This window comes from Cryptomeria japonica, chromosome 10 (genome assembly GCF_030272615.1).
Source record: "Cryptomeria japonica chromosome 10, Sugi_1.0, whole genome shotgun sequence".
Lineage (NCBI taxonomy): Eukaryota > Viridiplantae > Streptophyta > Pinopsida > Cupressales > Cupressaceae > Cryptomeria > Cryptomeria japonica.
This window is the reverse complement of record NC_081414.1, coordinates 44064456-44085898: the sequence shown is the minus strand read 5'-3', so window position 1 is coordinate 44085898 and position 21443 is coordinate 44064456. Positions and strand designations below refer to the sequence as shown.

At 37.3% G+C, this 21443-nt stretch overlaps 1 protein-coding gene across 3 annotated transcripts in view; it reads left to right on the top strand.

Moving 5' to 3' along the window:
• The window catches only part of LOC131055713 (heat shock cognate 70 kDa protein), a 39701-nt gene extending 18615 nt beyond the window's left edge, over window positions 1-21086 (top strand). The window contains exons 1-3 of one of the 3 annotated variants that reach the window (XM_057990123.2): window positions 15549-15663; window positions 18633-18697; window positions 19027-21086. In XM_057990123.2, the coding sequence (XP_057846106.2) occupies window positions 19035-20858 (1824 nt within the window). In that variant the 5' untranslated portion in view covers window positions 15549-15663; window positions 18633-18697; window positions 19027-19034 and the 3' untranslated portion in view covers window positions 20859-21086. Of the gene's footprint in view, window positions 1-15548; window positions 15664-18632; window positions 18698-19026 lie in introns of those variants that run through there. The other 2 variants (XM_057990122.2, XM_057990124.2) reach the window with 2 other exon arrangements.
• The last annotated feature ends 357 nt before the right edge of the window (window positions 21087-21443 follow it).

Below are 21443 nucleotides of genomic sequence, written 5' to 3'. Positions count from 1 at the left end.
ATGATTCAAACGTGTGTAGCAATATTTACCCCAATTGTTTGTTCTTAAGTGTTTAATTATTCTTCTTCTTTAGTTTTCAACTAATGCCTTCAACTTTTGAAATACCTCGAATATTTCATTTTTCTTTTAAAGAAAATAAATCCATACTGGTCTACTATACTCATCAATAAAAGCGAGAAGGCACTTTGCATTTGAAATGGAAGGTAGCCTAGCTCACATAAATCATTCTGAATGAGTTGGAGTGGATGATTGTTTCTCCATTCTTTTCTTGAATCAAAAGGATTTTGATGGTGTTACCTAACACACATCCTTAACATACACCTTCAAAAGATAATGTTTTTGTTAATTCTCTAGCCATATTCATTCTAAACATGTTTTGTAATTTGCTATAATTTGTATGTCCAGGTCTAGTATGCCAAATTTTTTACATGTAATCACTCTAAGCAATAAAATCATGGGAGAATGACCATCTTCAACAAAGCTAACAAATTTAAAGAGACTCTCTTTATAAGCACTCTACCAATAGCAACCATATTCTTGAATATTTTATATCTTTAACAATAACTAATCAACAATGACAACTAACTCATATCAACTTGAAAAATTTTAAACACTGAAATAAGATTCACTCCTAATCCTTCAACTAGATAAACATTTTTCAAGGTTCTATTTGTTACACTAGTAGTCCTTGTTCCCAGAATTGGTAGTTTTGTTTTATTGTCGATGGTAATTTCTTGGTTTGAATTCTTTCCTTCGTAAAAATCAAGAAACTTCTGAATTTAAAATCTAGTTTTTATTAGAGTTTGAACCAAAGTATCTATGCCCCCTAACTCTATATTTATTTTTTACCCATACACTTGATTTTACTTGTCTGGAGGTGGCCACAAAGCTATGTTTATCTACATTTCCTTTCTTGGTCCTTTTTGGCTTAGGATTGAATGGTTGTCTTTCATTGTTCCTCTTCTCCAAACAATTTTTTTCCACGTGGTTCTCACCTCCAAAATATCTACAAACAATGGGTAATCTTCCCTTTCAACCATATCAATCAATTGAAAATTCTTTTTTTTGCATATTCAACCCCCATTTTCTTTATCAAGATTAAATCAAAGAAGTAATAATTTGGAAATAGTCACAGTTGATCACGATTAATCTAGAGTCATTGTTGGGCCTGATTTTTTTCCCCAAAAATGTAAAAATTGGTAATAAACTGTCAATATTTTTCACTTGGACTTTCTAGGAGACTTAGATCTCCCAAAAGACATAGACTTAGATTTCTTGTCCTTCTTCTTTCCTTTCTCCATTGATCTACCATGAGCAACTAGGGCATACTTAGCCATCTCAAAAGATTTCCTTCTCATTTCTTTAGACAATAGTGAGGAAACCACATCCTCCATCTTTGAAAGTGGTTGTAGTACTTCCAACAACCATAACCAGGTGATCCCATGAGTTCGACAAAGAACATAACAAAAACATGCACACTTGTCTTGATCATCAATCTTCAAACTAATAGAGCCAATTGGCAACAATTACATTGAATGTAATCAAGTGATCTACAACGAATCCTCCTTTCTCTATCTTCAAAGAATATAAAAGACTTTCTTAGGAACAAATTATTGACCAAAGATTTCCCCTGATAATTTTTATCTCTAGGTTTCTTCCAAATTACAATTGTAGTCTTCTCTTCATGGACATTCAGGAGCACTGAATCAACCAAATAGAGTCTTATCAAAACCTTAGCTTTCTGATCCATTAAATCACAATCAACTTGTAGTGTAGCAATAGTTTTTTTTAAGAAACCATATCCATGAGGATATCCTCTATTTTGAATTTCCACAACTCGAAATTGTCACCATTAAATATTTCCATATATATAGTTATCCTCAATTTTGGCTTGCTCAAAATTGTGGGATAACCCCTACAAAATTTATCTGTTTCAAAGCCCATACCCTCTAAGAACTCATGTCGAGGTGCTTGCCAAACCCCCTCATGTGTAGTCAGGCTCTTGAGAAATCATCTTGATTCGAGTCTCAATTTGGCAAGTCTAAAAAACTGTCAAATTCTCTTTTTAGGAGTTAGTTTTTATTTTTTGGCATAAATCGGGTTTATAACCCCAATTTGCACCAAAGTCCCCCTTCTTAGTGGAAATTGGGTTTATAACCCCAATTTGCACCAAAATCTCCCTTCTTGGTGTAAATTGGGTTTATAACCCCAATTTGCACCAAAGTCCCCCCTTCTTGGTGTAAATCAGATTTATAACCTAGATTTGCACCAAAGTCACCCTTTTGGTGTAAATCGGGTTTATAAACCCGAATTGCACCAAAGTAACCCCTCCTTGCAATTTTCTGGTTTTTTTTACAATCCAACTCTGAGAATTCTTCAAATTCATACTAGACTCCACTCCAAATGCCAAATTCCACACACTGGAACCAGATAACTCTGAAATACAAGCTACCTTGCAACAATATGAAGATTTATTGAAGAAAAATGGAGATGATGATGTTCAAGGTGGAGATCCAAACACTTAGTCATTTTTATGCATCTCTAGTGCAGTGGCATTTTGTAAATTCAATTGACACCTCAAGTGTCATTCTATGTATGCACTAGTACACATGTAGGAATGCACATGTTCTAAGTCAAATAGGACTCTACCTTTGACTTAGTCACAAATTAGTTATAACTTTCCTAGTTTCATGTTGCACCTCTCCTCTATATATATGAGGATTTTCATTGTAATAAGGATCTTTTTTCAATCTTTTGGGTAATGCAACAAAACTCTGTCAGTTTGGGAAGCACTCTAAAACTTTGTTTTTAGCTGTAAATCAAATTGCAATCAATAAAAGAGACAAGTTGCTTTCAATATTTGTGTTGGAACTATTGGCATTGTTGGCATTAGGTTGTCATTGATCTCAACTGGTATGGCATGGTCACCAATGAGTAAGTAGTGGTGACTGGTATGGGGAAGTAAGACATGATGATGTCAATCCATATGTATGTAAGAAGATATAAAAACATGTTGTCAGTACACATGAAATGCATCATCTACCGGTAAAGCGGGACCATCGGCAAGCCAAAGCAAGCAAGAAAAAGAAGAATTGAAGGATGTGAACCAGTATACACAGAGACATTTAATGTTGCCAGTAAATGGACTGAGTAGTTGGACCGACATGTTTGATGGAAGGCCAAGTTGATCCACCAACAGAGAAGAGTTCAATAGGTATGACATACCACTGATGAAGTTAGGTTATACTAGTAAGGTGAGTTGAATCGGTAGTCAATCTTGGTCAGTGAAGGATGTCATACCGACATAGCAAACCGAGCATAACAAACCAAGCATAGGTGGATGTTGACAAGGATGACAGGTGGAAACTAGGTGGCTAGTATGCAAAGGTCGGTGAAGTGTTCATCGATGTAGTAGTCAACAAGCAGGTCAACTTTAATGAAGGACTCAAAAATCATGGAAGGATGGAAGAATATTGCGGCTCAAGGAAGACAAGGTGGCAAGATGATTGAACTAACCTTGCAAGAAGATCTGGTCTTTGTACCCACTTGTTGAAGGAAACAGTCGAGCCATTAATGGTGATTGACAGAGAAATGCAGAAAAGCATGTCATAGACATCCTAAAATAGAAAATGCACATCGAAAAGCGAGGAGATGGAAGTTCTATTTGGTGTGATGCAAATCACCATTCCAGAAAAATAGATCGAATCAAATCTAATACAAATCGAGTTGGTGAAGGAAAAACCTAACACGACACTGTTTGAATGCAGCCTTTGGCGGGAACCCTAAAAGATAAATATTTTAGCTCAAGACTGAAATCAGTTGATGCTGGATGCGAGGTGTGAGAGAGAAGAGAGCCTGAGCAAGAAGAAAGACTATCTTCCTTAGAGTTATTTCTCAGAGAGTTACAGTGTGTGTTAGTAGGATGAACCGGTGAGAGGGTCTAACCAGTAGAGACAGAGTAACCGACAAACTGTTGCAGTTCTAACAGTCAAACAAACCGGCAATGAGTGATTCGTTAGGAAGGCATCCAAGAGTGACACTATGAAGTGTGAGGCTAAGAGAGAGAGAGAAGAAAGGCTGGGAGTAACTGGTGAGTGATCAGAGAGAGTAATTAGATAACCGATAGTGTGAGAACCAGTGAAGAAGAGGAGGTTGTTAACCGACAAAAATCAATTGATTAGGTGTTGCAGAACTCATTTGCAACTAGATGCTATCACTGTGTTAAAATTGTATTTCGTCACATACACTGAGTTGGTTCTTGGTGCAGGGGTTGGTGCTCCTTGGGTTGGTGCCCTCAATCAATAGGGGTTGGTGCTCCTTGGGTTGGTTCCCTAAATCATTGTAATCTATTGTTTTATTGTGAGGTTGGATTGGAGCAGTAGACTCCAACAATATTTCTCACTGAGGTTTTTCCCATATTGGGTTTTCCTCGTACATCCGGTGTTGTGGGTTATGCATCTGTGTATTTGACTCTTTTGATATCCACTCTTATCTTACCGGTTTGATTGTTCAGTGTTTAGGTTGTTAACCAGTACTCAAGGCTTGGTTTATGTAGCGTCCTAAAATTGCGACACTTGCAATTTCGACTGCATTTCGGTCTTCACGATGGCGACGCAACACGCAACCTGAATGGAGACCCCGAAACCTGATTATGACACTGAAAACTGCATTTTCTTGCACCCTAGCCTGAAACTCCTTTGCACCCTGTTGTCCCGGGAGGTGGGACCAGAGCGCCCAGCGCCCTGGTCCCCCAGGACCATGGCGCCCAACGCCCTGGTCCCTGGGTCCTATTTTGGGCCCGGTCTCTTTTGGACTTCAGGTCTTTATGTTTGCAAATGGGAAAATTATCTTTCCTGGTCGGCCTAAGGTCGGGAAAATCAGTCTATCAGCCCTAAATGACAAGTATATAAACTACATTTTCCTCTCTCATTTGGGAGAGATAGATACATGACGGAAAAAGCGTGGAAACTATACTCAAGCATTCAAGCATTCAAGCATTCAAGCATTCCTTCAAGCAATTGATCATTTCAAGTCTCCATTCAAGGCTAAGTGTTGCATTCAAGACAAGGATTCAACCATTGAAGAGGAGATCACTTACAACATACTACTACAACATACAACATACAACATCTATACCTTCGCACATAAGGATACAAACATCCTTACAACAAGGTATTAGTACTTGTTTTACATTACAGACATTTACATTTACAACATTGCTCATTTCTTGGTTAATTCCAAAATCGGGGTTTGACCTAAAGGCAAACCCCTAATCCCTAACCCCCCAATCGTCTTCGCTTTTCTGTGTGTAGGTTGCAGGTACGCGGCTGAAATTGAAGATCTGGAATCCTTGTGCAGAGACGAACAGATCCCCCTTCGTTTCGCAGATTTTTCGGAGGACCGTGGCGCCGGGCGCCATCGTCCCGACAACTTTTGCTCAAATTTGCAGGACAACGCCGTATCGACATTTTACTGCTAATTCCAGGTCCGCAGCTCCATACTGTATCCCTATCTCAGTTTATAAGCGAATCTTTCTCACTTTCAATACATTCCTAGCTTAATTCTTCTATCAACATTCTTTACAAAAGAGGGTAGCCTTGCTGTCATAACCCTTGAAACTCATTTAGCATCCAATCTTGCATTGTGTGGGATTGGATCTTGTGGGTTTCAACCCCTCTTTTGAATGTAAAGTCTCTCCCCTAAGTGAAAACCATCAACCCTAGAGTGAACCTCCCTTCTCTCTCCTTGGAGTTGGAAGAGGGGAGAGCAACTAGGGTTCGATCGCAATTTTTCGCTTTACATTTTGGTGAACCCGACGTGAACATCCTTTCTGATTATTCATGCTTAGATCTGAAAATTGATTCCTTGATTACATTTCCATGTTTGATCTTTTGCAAAATTTTATAGGTGATTGCATAAAAAACCCTAAATTTTCTTTTTAGTAATTGAACTTGTGAAATGTCTAAATGTTAATGCTTGTTTCAGATCTGCCCTTCTATTACAAATTATCAATTCATATCTATGCTTTAATTTTAAAAAATTAAGTGGTTAAGTGTTAAAACCCTAATTTTTGAAACCCTCTTGATTCAACCTTTGTCCGACAATTTCACTGATCAAAACATCTCCAAATCAGCTGTAACTTTGGATTCCGCAATAAAATCACAATATCTTTCATCCCTGAAAATTTGGAAAAAAGTTGCAAGGACCGTGTGCACTCCGAGCACCATCGTCCCCGACATTTTTTCCGAAATTTCGGGAGCTAGATCTTACTGTATTTTCCTGCTAAAATCCAGAATTTTGGCTGATTTTATCAATTATAACACTTTCAAAATTACAGTCAAAGTTGGTCTTGTGATTGCTTGGATTAAGGCTTCTAAACATTCAAAAATCATTAAAATTGAAATTTTGTGTCAAAATTGTGTTCTTACTGTCCTAAATCTGAAAAGTGTGTTTGCACTCATTCGAAATTTTAGTGCTTTATTCAAATTCTTACAATTTGTGACTTTTGAAATTAAGTGCTTAATTACAACAACTTTAATTTCCGTTTTCAAAATTGAATTTTGCGTGAAATTGAGTCAATTTTTAAATTTCAAAATTTGCATTGCTCTTGACATTCCCTCTAAAATCATAAAATTCAAAATTTCAGTTTCCCTCTCTTTTTTCAAAATTCAAATTTTGCATTTTTCGACAATCTTGGTAGGGTTCAATTTCGAGATTGCAACTTTAATTTGGCCTATCTACAGATCGTAAAATCACTCAATTTTTTCAGATTAGCTCTAAAATCATCATAACTTTCATCCCTGCAAATTTCGAAAAAAGTTGCCAGGACCGTGTGCACTCCGAAGCGCCACGGTCCCTGACATTTTTTCTGAAATTTCGGGAGATTGTCCTGATTGTATTTAACAGCTTAAATCCAGAAGATTGGCTGATTTTACTGAAAATTGCTACCTCTAAATTCAAAATTTTCTCTCCCTCTCTAGTGCATGAGTTTTACAACAATAAGCCCTACTTACACTATTCCCGTTAGACGAAGCCGTAGAATTAAGTCTTTCCGAGGTTTAACTACTGAGGAGATGGAACCTAATTTGAATAGCCTTTTTAACGAGGACATGGGTAATTCCTCTAATCCTCCTAATGATGAAGAAGCTCTCCATGAGGTTTCTGAAGAACAACTTTCAAAATTGGATAACCAATTTGACGATTTTCGACAATGGATGTCTCAAGAATACCCCGATAGTCAAGCTCTTCCTTTAATTGAGGGTCTAAAACGTATGCTTCAAAGTGATAAGAATGGAATTGATATTTTGCGTGGTATTGCACACATTGTGGATTCGAATGTGATGCCTATGAAGAGTTGTGCTGAAAATTTGGGTTATACACAACCTCCTACTCAAGTCAATCATTCTATTCCTTTGACGACTTCTATTGCTAGCATACCTACCTTTACATCAAACATAATGGCTACTTCTACACAAGACATTCCTCCTATGATCACTAGTCATGGGGGCAATCCCTCTTCTTCAATTAACCCTCTTCCTTCATTCAATCCAACTTCTTCATTCATTCCTTCAATGAGTATTCCTATTACATCTCCACAAATGAACATGATGCAAGGGGGCAATTCATTCAATCATTCCATTCCTCCTTGTAGTGTTCCTCCTGTCCAATCATCTCCTATGACTAATTATCATAGAGTCCCACCACCTTACTCTTTACCTTCTTTCAATAACATAACACCTCCATCTCAATCTAACACGTCTAATATGAACTCTTCGACTGAAGCGACCATTAACAATCTTGCACAAATTGTCTCTTCTTTACAGCAACAAATTGCCTCTATGAATCAATCTAAGTTTAGTGTGCCCACATTTGATGTTGCGAGCCCACTTTCTCTTGACATTGTTCGAGCTATTCCCCCTAAACATGTTGAAATTCCGCATTTGGAGCTTTATAATGGTAAAGGTGATCCTCTAACGCATGTTAAGACTTTTCAAACAATATGTACTGATTTTGCTTATGACCAAAGGTTGCTTGCAAAATTGTTCACTAGAACATTAAGAGACAAAGCCCTACAATGGTATTGCTCGTTGCCTTCCTATTCTATTACTTCTTTCGAACAACTTGCAAATGCTTTCATTCAACAATTTCAAAACAATATAAGTCCTAAAGTTACTTTGATTGATTTAATGCATTGTAAACAAGGTGTTAAAGAAAAAGTGATTGATTTCATTGGTAGATATAAGCATTTGTATGCTCAAATTTCTTTTCCAGTGCCTGACAATGATATTCAAAGAATCTTTATTTCTAATTTACAAAAACATATTCGAGACAAACTTCTGTTTTCTGAGTTTACTTCTTTCCAACAGTTGTGTGCAACTCTTCACAATTATCAACTGACTGTGAGTCAAATGGAACAATCACATCCTATGGCTCCGAGTGATAAGGGTGATAGCAGTCAACAACCATTTGGAAAGTTTAAACTGAACAGAGATTCCATCAAATTCAATGAAAACATCATCAACAACAATGTGAATGCAGCATCAGGTGTGCCTCCTATTTCTAAATTTTTCAAGAAAGAAAGAAAGTATACTCCTTTGAATGAATCATTGCATAGTATTATGAATAAGTTATTGGAACAAAATGTGCTTACTCTTCCTCCTATAAGGCAAATTGATCCTGCAAAGATTACTTCACCTTATTTTGATAACAAAGCTTTTTGTCAATTTCATCGTCAGCCTGGGCATGATACTGAAAAATGTTTTTCTTTAAAGGGTAAAATTCAAGATTTGATTGATAATAATACTCTTTCTGTTTCTGGAGTGAATGATAAAGGCAATACATCTGTAGCTCCTCCTAACCAAAATCTTCAGATTTTTACTGATCCATTACCTTCTCATTCTTCTCATACCTCTAATGCGATTGAGGCTAATGATTCCTCTCTTTCATCTGATGGTCTTGTGTCTATGATTCCGAATGTGATTAACTTTGTAGAGCAGCAAGAAAACCCTAAAGAACCTTCCATCACATTTGATTCCAGTGAAACCATTAGGGCACCTGATGGTCCTTTATACATAGTTGCAAAAATCAAGAATACACCTTGCCGTGGAGTGCTTATTGATCCTTCGTGCATGGTTAATGTTATTACTGAAGAATTTCTTTTTACTTTGCAATTGAATCAAGTGATATATGACAAAACAGATGTGATTGTGAAACTATTTGATGCATTTTCTTCTCCTGCAATTGGTTCTATTACATTTCCTATTGAGGTCCATAACAAATCCCTTGATGTGAACTTTGCTATTATACCATCTTCCGAACAATTTCGTGTGAAGCTTGGCTATCCTTGGCTATCTTCCATGAAAGCTATTGCTTCTCCTATTCATAAGTGTTTGAAATTTCCCCATAATGGTGAAGTTGTTACTGTCAATCATAGTCTCTTTAAACCAGCTGAAAGAACTTCTAGCGTTCCTCTTGATTACTTTTGGCCTAAACAATTCCAATCTCTTCCTCCGCGAAGTGATCATCTTTTCAAATCTTATCAAAAGTGGAAAACAGATATGATCCTATCTCTAAGTGAACCTAGAACACCCAAACTTGACATTCCTATCATTCTTGAGAAGGAAGTTCTTCCTTTGAAAGATAAAACTAATGTCTTTCCTCAAGAAGATTCCCAACCCATCCCTATGGATGTGACTATGTCTATATCTAATAAACTTCCTAAAAGTAGACCTATACCTCCTCGTCATGATGGACTTGGTCTTCTTCCTAAACCAAAAATTCCTCCTTTATATGGAGCAGTTCCTCCTCCTTCCTTTTATAGAGAGAAGAGACCTTCTTCTTCTCCTATTGTTCAACCTAAGAGACCACAACCTAAACACCCAAGTGATAAGGATGAGAACATTCCTCCTCCTCAATCTTCTTCACTTCCTACTAAGACTAGACGAAATCGTTCTGCACGTGAATGTCGGCGAAAGCGTCGTCTTAGAGCTCAAACTTTGCAATCTCCAAATACACCTTCAACAAGCATTATTCCATTTTCTCCTCAGCCGAAAATTGAGCCAAAATCTCCTAAACATAAGATGCATGATGGTCTTGATCTTGTGCGAGTTAAAGATCCTATTTTTATAAATCTTGATGATGATATAGATGAAAATGTTATTCATGATGAAAATGCTACTTCTCCTGTTCATTCTGATAGTGAATATGAACTTGTTGATATTGATAACCATTTATCTAACGAATTTTCTAAAGCACTTATCCTAGCTCCTAGACAAGAACAACGTGGCTTGGAACATGAACATAGCCCTTGTTTGGATCTTGTGATAGCTCCATCTGCTGTGTTGAATGTTCCTCCTCTAGCGTGTTCCCTGCCTTCCCGAAACATTGATCAGCAAGATTGGGGGGTAGATGACATGCTAGACTAGTTACATTAGCATAGCAGATTCTCTCCTCCTCTCTTGTGTTACTTCTTCTATATGTTATTCTCATTCTTCTATTTGTTGTCCTTAGTGTTGTCTACTTGAGGACGATGCAAAGCATTGAGATCTCTCGATCTCTCTCATGTTGACTCAAAAGACACATGTGTTCCCTTCTTCTAGGTGACCTTCCTTGATTGGGGAATGAAGAACAATTATGCATACATACATATGATATATATACATGAATTATCATACAACATACTAACCCCGAGGAAAGCGAAGTCACCTTGTGCTTTGTGTTTTGTGTCTATTATCCTTGGGTTTATCCCACACTTGGGGGCTAAATCTTTGCGATAATGTGCTCCTTTCCCTTCTCATTTTCTTATATGTATCACTACCTTAAAGCAATCACCCCCGGTGAGGCATGTGCGATCGCTTTAACGTAGGGGGGCATACATCCCGTTCATATCTTTTCAAGATACTTGAAAATTTCTTGGCAAATTTAACCTTGCCTTGAAATTTTTTGATATCTTTCTTGCATGACTCATAGTGAGGGAACCTTACTACTGACAGTCATGGTTCTCCCTCGTGATCTTCCCTTTTACTTTGTCAATCGAAGTCGTAAGATCCTTAGTCCACTGGGGGCTTGGTGTATCTTGCCTCCTTGACGTGGTGAAAGTCTTTCAATGTTGTTTCCTTGTACTTTACCGGAAGTATGAGCATACACCTATACTCCCGCTAAAGTGGGGGCTAAATGTAGCGTCCTAAAATTGCGACACTTGCAATTTCGACTGCATTTCAGTCTTCACGATGGCGACGCAACACGCAACCTGAATGGAGACCCCGAAACCTGATTATGACACTGAAAATTGCATTTTCTTGCACCCTGGCCTGAAACTCCTTTGCACCCTGCTGTCCCGGGAGGTGGGACCAGAGCGCCCAGCGCCCTGGTCCTTCAGGACCAGGGCGCCCAGCGCCCTGGTCCCCCAGGACCATGGCGCCCAACGCCCTGGTCCCTGGGTCCTATTTTGGGCCCGGTCTCTTTTGGACTTCAGGTCTTTATGTTTGCAAATGGGAAAATTATCTTTCCTGGTCGGCCTAAGGTCGGGAAAATCAGTCTATCAGCCCTAAATGACAAGTATATAAACTACATTTTCCTCTCTCATTTGGGAGAGATAGATACATGACGGAAAAAGCGTGGAAACTATACTCAAGCATTCAAGCATTCAAGCATTCAAGCATTCCTTCAAGCAATTGATCATTTCAAGTCTCCATTCAAGGCTAAGTGTTGCATTCAAGACAAGGATTCAACCATTGAAGAGGAGATCACTTACAACATACTACTACAACATACAACATACAACATCTATACCTTCGCACATAAGGATACAAACATCCTTACAACAAGGTATTAGTACTTGTTTTACATTACAGACATTTACATTTACAACATTGCTCATTTCTTGGTTAATTCCAAAATCGGGGTTTGACCTAAAGGCAAACCCCTAATCCCTAACCCCCCAATCGTCTTCGCTTTTCTGTGTGTAGGTTGCAGGTACGCGGCTGAAATTGAAGATCTGGAATCCTTGTGCAGAGACGAACAGATCCCCCTTCGTTTCGCAGATTTTTCGGAGGACCGTGGCGCCGGGCGCCATCATCCCGACAACTTTTGCTCAAATTTGCAGGACAGCGCCGTATCGACATTTTACTGCTAATTCCAGGTCTGCAGCTCCATACTGTATCCCTATCTCAGTTTATAAGCGAATCTTTCTCACTTTCAATACATTCCTAGCTTAATTCTTCTATCAACATTCTTTACAAAAGAGGGTAGCCTTGCTGTCATAACCCTTGAAACTCATTTAGCATCCAATCTTGCATTGTGTGGGATTGGATCTTGTGGGTTCCAACCCCTCTTTTGAATGTAAAGTCTCTCCCCTAAGTGAAAACCATCAACCCTAGAGTGAACCTCCCTTCTCTCTCCTTGGAGTTGGAAGAGGGGAGAGCAACTAGGGTTCGATCGCAATTTTCCGCTTTACAGTTTAAAAGAAAAATATTTTAGGAACCACTGATTCACCCCCTCTTAGTGGTACATTGTGTTCAACAGGAACGAGTTGTAATGTGACGACATTATTCCGAGTTGATTGTGAGTATTGTGGTGTTATTTGAAAGATATTTAAACTCAATCTTGTAGTCTTTGAGCTGCTTATTGTGTTTATGTTGGTGTAATTATTTATTCATCTTGGATATAATTACACTTTACTTAAGTTTACTTAGATACATGCACCACATTGTAGTTTGCATATGAAACACTTAGGGAGATGTGCATACATTGGGATTGTGTATGTAGGAGAAATTCCACCTTTTATGGTGTGATATTGTTGTTACTTTATCATATCCACTTATTGTGGGGTGATAATTCCACCTTCGGTGGGTGATCTACCTCATGTGGAATATTTTACTCTCTCCTACCTACCCCTACCTACCCTTGCATCTCATTGAGCCACATGTCATCATTGTGTGCTCTCTTGTCTCTTAGCCTTGCCTTTATAAGCAGGCTCATCATACATTATATGTAATTCTTGATGATCCAGTTGGTCTCTTTTGCATCTTGATTAGAATACAGTTTATTCTCATCAAATATTTTGTCTCTCTTGTTATTGTGCTATCTATTGGTCTCTTTGATCTTCATTGCTTCAAGCATAATCTCACAATTTATCATTAGTGTAATGTTCTCAAACTTGATCTTGTAGTCTTTGAGCTACTTATCACGTTTGAAGCTAATGTTTCATGCTCAAGCAAAGAGATATTTTGCAGTCTTTGTGTTGCTTTTACCTTCTACATTTGTGCATTTAAGGTGAAGTGTATGTTGAATTTTTTGAGCTACACTTATGTCATCTTTGTTCTTGAAGCTTTAAAGGAAGTCATGGAAAGTCTTTGATCTTTCATGAGCTTCTTGGTTTATTCTGCTTGATTGTACTTGAAAGTTTATTGTAAGAAAAAAGAGTCATTTGTAAAAGGTTGATAGGCCAATAATTAGAAGAAGACTTTGAGCTTTGTAGTTACTTTCCCGTCCCTGCAAAGTTATTTTCAGAAAAAAGGGAGCAACGGGAGGCTTTGTACTCTTATGGACACTTTGCTCTTAATTAGCATAGATTCTTAAGATTACTGCAAGTTAAAATTATTTTGTTGCTCTATTCTAAATAGAGAATTGGGTAGATACTTACTTTGAAAAAAGAGAGTAAAGTAATTGTATCATCCTAGATTAGTGTAAAGTTAGCATATAGGATAATACTAGATATAGTTTGCAGTACAAAGGGGGAGCCTTCCCTTACAAGTAGGAGGGACCATATCTTTCCTTCTAAGAGATATTGTCTCACATACTGCGGTGAAACCCACATTTTGTAAGCTCTCTTGAGTTTACAAAATTTTCACCCAACACACACGCACACACACACACACACACACACACACACACATTGTTGGATGTGCTTGCCATCTCACAACTGCAACAAGGTTACAATTTTTTTTCTATAAAATTCCTATTGAAACAAGGTCAACACAAAAACCCTTCTACACAACAAAGATAACAAAGTTGGCGAGTCTATGATACCAATTGAAAGAAAGTTGAGTGTGGAATAATGCTTCCAATGCTAATCAAAGAGAAGCATGAATGCACAAAAATTTCTTACAAACCCTCAAATAGTTATAGTTTAGATGTGCATATATATTTCAAATTTAAACAAATAAAACCATAAGACTGTATTTACATGGCAAAAGTCTTTCAAGAAAAAACCCACACTCCAAACACAAAGCTCAATTGTATTACAATAACTAAGCAATACAATACAATACATCGAGCCAATGCTCTACATGAATAGTTACAACAACAAATAATTTTGAAGTAATTCTAACAACATAACAACATTTCAAAAAATAATAAAGATATCTCATAAAATACAACAATGCATTAAAATATTTATAGAGCTCAACATGAAAAAGGTAGATGCCCATGGTTTCCAAAATCTAAATCCCACAAGTAAGAGGTAAGTGGTGTCAAAAACAACAAATTGCCATTTCCATGACACGTTGCACATAGCAATTTCCAAAACACTAACACCTATCTCATCCATAACAACCATCTAGCCTAATGCAATGCATGTTCAATGTATAAACTGTCATAACCAAGAATAGGTGCCTTCCTTACCTCACACCACTTGTCAAAAGTGAACTCCACCATAAATGCTAGTTGCCAAGCATTAACTCTCCATGATTCTTCCACTGAACTAGTAGTTGTCATAGTCATAATGGGAAACCATCATAGTCCCAACATAGAATATTATGACACTAGTCCCTTAAAATTTAGGACCCCTAAGTGGGCACCAACTTCCTTTAACTTAGGAATCCATGTCACAGTCTTACCTTCCATGTAGGATTCCCCCTCACAAAAAGGTCCCACAAAGTTGATGTGACAATAGGAAGTTAGAAACATGGGATATAACAATATATGCAACAATTAACATCATATTAGGACTTTGAGGTTGAGATACCTTAAGCCCAACATCTCTCTCCCTCTTCAAGCTCTAGACCTATCTTTCTTCCTCTCTCTCCTTCTATCTTTGTCCCTCTTTAGATCTCCATATCTCTCTAGACCTATCTCTCTACCTCTTCTTGTCTTCCTCATTTCCTCTTTATTTATCTCTATCTCACCTCTCCTCTCTTTTGTATCTCTTTATATCTCTCTCCCCACTCTCTACCTCTCCTTCCCTCCCTACTTCCCTCTTTACTTCTCTCTACCTCATCCTCTCTCCCTCATTCACCTCTCTACCTCTTCCCCCTCTCTCTCATGAAATAGTTGAGAGAATTAAATGCATACTTAAAAAAATAAATGCAATACTAATTTTATTTATTAAATTGAAAGGATTAAATTAGATTGATGATGTAGAATAGGCGAATTTAATTAAATGTATAGTTAAAGAAATAAATACAATATTCATTTTATTTATTTTGGGGAGAGAGAATGAGATAATTAACTAATAAAAAATTATCAATTATTATGAGCGGGAAAAAAATTGTTCAGTTGAAATTAAAAGGTGGACATGCATCCGTTATTTTTATTCGAAGTCTACAGCTATTATCTTGGAAGTCGTGAGCTCGGCTTCTAAGTCCAGACTCGGCTTGTTATACCCTCATCATCTTTTATTGCAGAGGAAAGCCATTCACGGAGAATTCTGGAGACTTATAAAAGGTAATCTTACTTTTCTCTCTCATTTATTTTTCACATTACTTTTGCAGCACTGCTAAGATTATGTAGGTAGCTGTTCAGTTGCGCTCGGAAAAGGTGTATGCTATGGTCCTTAGCAAGCTGTTTACGCGTGCATCACCGATTTTTTATTTTGAGAGCAACTATTGCATTTACTTGTTTTTTTAATGTGATTTTCATCACTTTTTGAGCCGCAAATTGATGCAGACATTTCTCTAAACCTGTAAATTAAATCCCTATAAATGCTCATGAAACAGTTTTCATCACAAATACATAGATTTTATTTTATTTTGTGGACTTCATTTAGAGCTCGAAAGGTATTACTACACCAAACCATTCAAATTCTCCCCCAAATAATTGGAGCAGGCCTGCATCGCTGTTTGTATGCAACTTAATCCCCTTTAGGCTCTTAGCCTTGCTGTCATATCTGGTAATCTCACTTCTCCTCTCATCTGGCCTCTGTTTCTCCCTTAAAACCCTAATGGGTTTTTATTCTACACTAAATCAAGGGCTCTGACTTACTCAACCATGTTTGAAATGAGCCTGCACGCTGATGGTTGTAATTTTGCCCCTGACAATACTTGATTTCGCAGTCACCATGGCTGATTTCACTTTCCCCTATCACTCTTTATCTCTCACAACTTATCACATGTGAAAAAAATATGGAAGCCTGTTCAGTTCGTGTTATCACATTAGTTTCCTCAAAGTGAAGCATTATGATTTGAAAAGAAGTGTGCCTTGGGATGGATATCCTCTCTAAAATCCTAGTGCATCATTTCACAATTTTGAGGATACTGTCAATTGGCATTCATGTGGGATATAGTGCCCCTAAGCGAGAAGCAGCAAAATAAAATTTCAAAAACTCTGCCCCCTTACTATAGTGCATTACACAAGGCATAGGTTAGGCTGAAATTCTATTACACACAAAATTCACAAGTTTACCCATAAATGGCACAGATGCCCTTATTCTGCTTCGAAAAAGGAAAACAGACCAACCCCCTTCACGAAATCCAATCGTGCATGAATATCGTAACAATAAGCCCAGATGGCAGCAGGAGCTTTTGTAGTGGCAGATAATTGTTTCGGCAATTATAATAATACCAATATCTTTTTCCAAAACCACATAATATGGTGTCCACCAAATGACAATTTGTTTGAAAACTGTCAGCTTAGGATAGTGCATTGATAACTGCAACCATTTCTACAAATCAAAACATGTTGGAATTAATCACCAACAACCATCATTTACTCCTCAGTAGTACATTTTAGCTGTGATTTCTTCTTAACCATCACATACGTATGGGCTTCCATGCTGCAGATAGTGTTTTTAAAAAAAAACCCATTTTATAATCTTTCTTGTAGACTTTGTATGTATATCCTGTCAGTGCATTTAATATATTTGTTAAAGCTGTTCTTAGTTTAGCTGTGTATATATGTATAGTCTAGGGGAAAGGACCCAGTAGTTGTGCACCCTAACTTCGCGTTTCTCAAAATTCTATGTGGAAATTTCAAATCACTCCGATTTTTGTACAGCAGCTTACTTGGCAAGTCCCCTGCTTATAACTAAGGTTTCAGGGCCACATCATCAAATATGATGCCACATCAGCATGCTTTTTGCCAAGGTGTCCAAAACAGCCACAAAAAAAAGTGAAACCAATAGGTGTGCAAAAGGGTCCCAATACTTGTGCAGTTGATGTAGCATCACATGATTGGTTACTTTTCACAACAAATGGTATATTTCATTCAATTATTGGTACTTATCATACAACTATTGGTGCAATGTTATACAAAGGTTGGACATTAAATCAGCAAGTATTGGATATTAAATCAACAACTTCTATCACAAGAATTGGAATGTGCTCAATACTCAATTCTTTCCCCTAGTTATTTATTTTTTAGAGGAAGACAAGAAAATGAGCAGAAGTTTAAAATTGCTGCAGCTAGAACAGAAGTATTATGGCCAGAACAGGGGCAGTTTAATGGGTGCTCAGTAAGACAAAGATTACAAGTATATTGCTGTTTGAAGAACAGAACAGAGGAATATATGTTCTGATTTAATGTGTATGAAATAAAAAAGCAACAGTTATGTTTTATAAATCAGATTTGTGTGAATATATATATATATATATATTTATTTATTTATTTAGCAACGTTTCTTTTACCTCTGTTTTTATTTGCTCTGTTTTGTTTCATTTCTCCTCTGCTTATTCAGCTTCCGCCACAGCTTTGTTGGCCTGAAACTTGTTATGGGATGTGGATCTTTTGAATTCGTAACAACAAATATAGAATATGTTTATTATAAAATGACCCTGCACAATGCAAACCCTCAAAGGAGATTTTTACCCTGACGAGCCCTCCTGATTGGATTTTCATGCATTTCATTTTAACGACCCATTGATGTTTGGTTTAAAGCATCTTGGATTTGGATGAAGGCACTTGATTATCTGTTTGTCGGAATCATTAATGAAAATATAAAATGTGGTTTACTTATATATGTGGAAGCTGTCTTTTAGGTCATTTCTCTGTTTTCTTCACTCAATTTAATTAACTATGCAATAGTTCTCATTTTACCATGCCTTTTCTTAGTTATTTCCCTCAGTATTATCGGGATTCGAGATTGTATTAGTTTATTCAATAAACAAATACCAGGCGACATTCATACAAATCAGGATCCAGTTTATGTTCAAAGAAAATTCCAACAATTAAGAAATTTAAATGAATGCTAAAGACCATTCATATTCTCCCTGTCTATTTTGTTCGTCCATTCAAGCGTGCAGGATTTCTATCATCAGCTCAGATCCATAACTGCCTTCCTCCTCATTCTCTATTCAGACATTCAAATGAGAATTAATTGCAAAATCTTCATTCTCACACTTTTCCTCTCCGATTGACGATGCTCATTTAATTGTAACTAATCGTTTATTTATTGCTCTCTTTGTTCGCCATATACGCAGCTTTTAGAGTCTTTTATCGTAGTTGTACGAGAGCACGGCAACAGTTTGAAGCAGTCAACGAACAGGTGTCTCTCTTTTTCTTATTTTTCTGACCACAACACAGAGCAGCAGCTCTGTCTTATATTATTAAACCTTATGTCTTTGAAATATATATAGACACATATCATTTTGGGTTGATCTATGTTCTTTTGTTCTCTGTAATAGTCTTTTGTTTTCTCCTCAGTCCTCTGCCTCTTCCTTTCACATTATAAGGCTTTTGCAATATGTTTAAGGTTGCATTCTGTTCTTGGAATTTTCATCTAGGAATTGATAACAGCAGTTTCATGTGATTACATTAATTCATGTGATTACATTAACTGCAAATTTTCTAAATACTCTTCTTACATTCATGTAGAATATAACATGGCCAGGAAGGTCAAAGATAAGGCTATTGGCATTGATCTCGGGACAACTTACAGCTGTGTGGGAGTGTGGCAGCATGACAGAATTGAAATTATTGCTAATGACCAAGGAAACAGAACCACTCCCTCCATGGTTGCTTTCACCCCCGATGAAAGACTTGTTGGAGAAGCTGCCAACTTTCAGATTTCAACTAATCCTACCCACACTGTGTATGATGTTAAGAGACTCATTGGAAGAAGATACAATGATCCCTTGGTGCAGTCTGACAAACAATTGTGGCCCTTCACTATCATTCCCGGTAAGAATGAGAAGCCTATGATTGAAGTGACATATAAAGGTGAGAAAAAGCCATTTGCGGCTGAGGAAATCTCGTCCATGGTGTTGGTAAAAATGAAGATGATAGCCGAGCAATACCTCCAGTGTGGTGTGAAGAAAGCTGTGATTACCGTGCCTGCTTATTTTAATGATTCACAGAAGCGAGCAACTAAAGATGCCGGTAAGATTGCAGGGCTTGATGTCATGCGGATCATCAATGAACCCACGGCTGCAGCAATAACTTATGGCTTTGATGCATTGGAAGAAGGAACAAGAAACATTCTAGTTTTCGACCTTGGAGGAGGTACCTTTGACGTATCTATTGTTACAGTGGAAAGAGGTAAGGTTGAAGTAAAAGCTGTTGGAGGCGACATGCATTTGGGAGGTGGGGATTTTGACAATAGGGTGCTCAATTATTGTGTTCAGCTCTTCAACAAAAAGTATAAAGTGGACATGGGTAGAAATCCCAAAGTTCTTCGGAGACTACGCTCAGAGTGCGAGAGGGCAAAAAGAAGTTTGTCTTCGGCAGTAGAAACTGTAATTGACATAGATAGCCTGTATGAAGGGCAAGATTTCCACACAAAGATCAGAAGAGCCAAGTTTGAGGAGCTCAACGCTGACCTATTTGACAAATGCATGCAATTAGTGAAGCAATGCCTGCAAGACTCCAAGCTTAGCAAACACCAAATAAACGACATTGTATTAGTAGGAGGCTCATCACGTATACCCAAGGTTCAGGAGTTGTTAAGTCAATTCTTTGAGGGAAAGGAGCTCTGCAAAAGTGTAAATCCAGACGAGGCAGTTGCTTATGGTGCAGCTCTGCAGGCAGCTGTACTCAACAAGGAAATCATTCACTTAGTCTTGATGGACGTCACTCCTCTGAGCCTTGGAGTTGCAGTTAGCAATGGTGTAATGAGTGTAGTAGTTCCCCGCAATACTCCCATTCCTACTCTGAAGGAGAAATATTTCACCACAAAGTATGACAACCAGACAAGTGTAAATATTTCAATTTATGAAGGCGAGAGAGCTTTGGTTGCACACAATAATTTGCTTGGCGAATTTGTCCTCCATGGGATTCCACCTGCCCGGTGTGGGGTGCCAAACATAAGAGAGTGTTTTCTAGTGGATGTAGAGGGAATTCTTACAGTCTCTGCCCAGGATGTGGGAACAGGGAGAATCAATCGAATTACTGTTACAAATGAGCGTGAGAGACTGAGCAAGGTGGAGATAGATAGAATGGTGGCTGATGCAAAGATATTCCGAAAAGAGGATGAAGAAATGGCAAAGAAGCATTTGGCCAAAAACACTCTAGAATGTTATATTTGCAACATGAAAAGTAGGCTAATGGAGGCCAAGAGCAGGGGAACAATACAGACACGTGTTGCAGATGATATCAGTGGGGCACTAAATATGGTTGAGGAATGGCTAGATGAGAATGACAATGCAACAATTGAGAAATTTGAAGCCAAATTGAACGAATTGTCATTGAAATGTAAGTGCTTAACATAAAAGGAAATACGTAGGTTTTGTCGTCGTTTTATAGGTAATTATAGGTCGAGCATTGGGCGTTGGAAGAAGCTGGTTTTTTTTTCGGTACCTTTTCTTAGGAAATATTTCAAAGATTGTTAGTTATATTTGTAACGTGAAATGGCCATTTTAAAATGGATACTATAGAAATATATAAACTGAATGATGTTGATGAGTTTTGTTTAAGAAGTTAAAAAGAATTGTTTTTAAGTATTTTTTTATGGATTCTATTTTTAGAATTTTTTTTGAATTTTTTTTAAGTTGTTCAAATATTATTAAAACAGATATAAATATAATGATTCTATTATGTGATGATTTATTGAGCGGTTAAAAATAGAGTAATCTTCTTTTTATTATTATTATAAATTTGTATAGTTCTTATATTTTATGATTTAATTTTGACAATAGAATATTTAAAAAAAAAATCTTTTTTTAATTAATCAAAAGGCTCAAACTTTGCAATCAAGAAAACATTACCATGAATTTCAGATATTTTAGATTTATGCTAAAGCTTTTCCAATTTTTTTTGTACATCATAATTTAACCATTGCAAACCATTGCAAACCA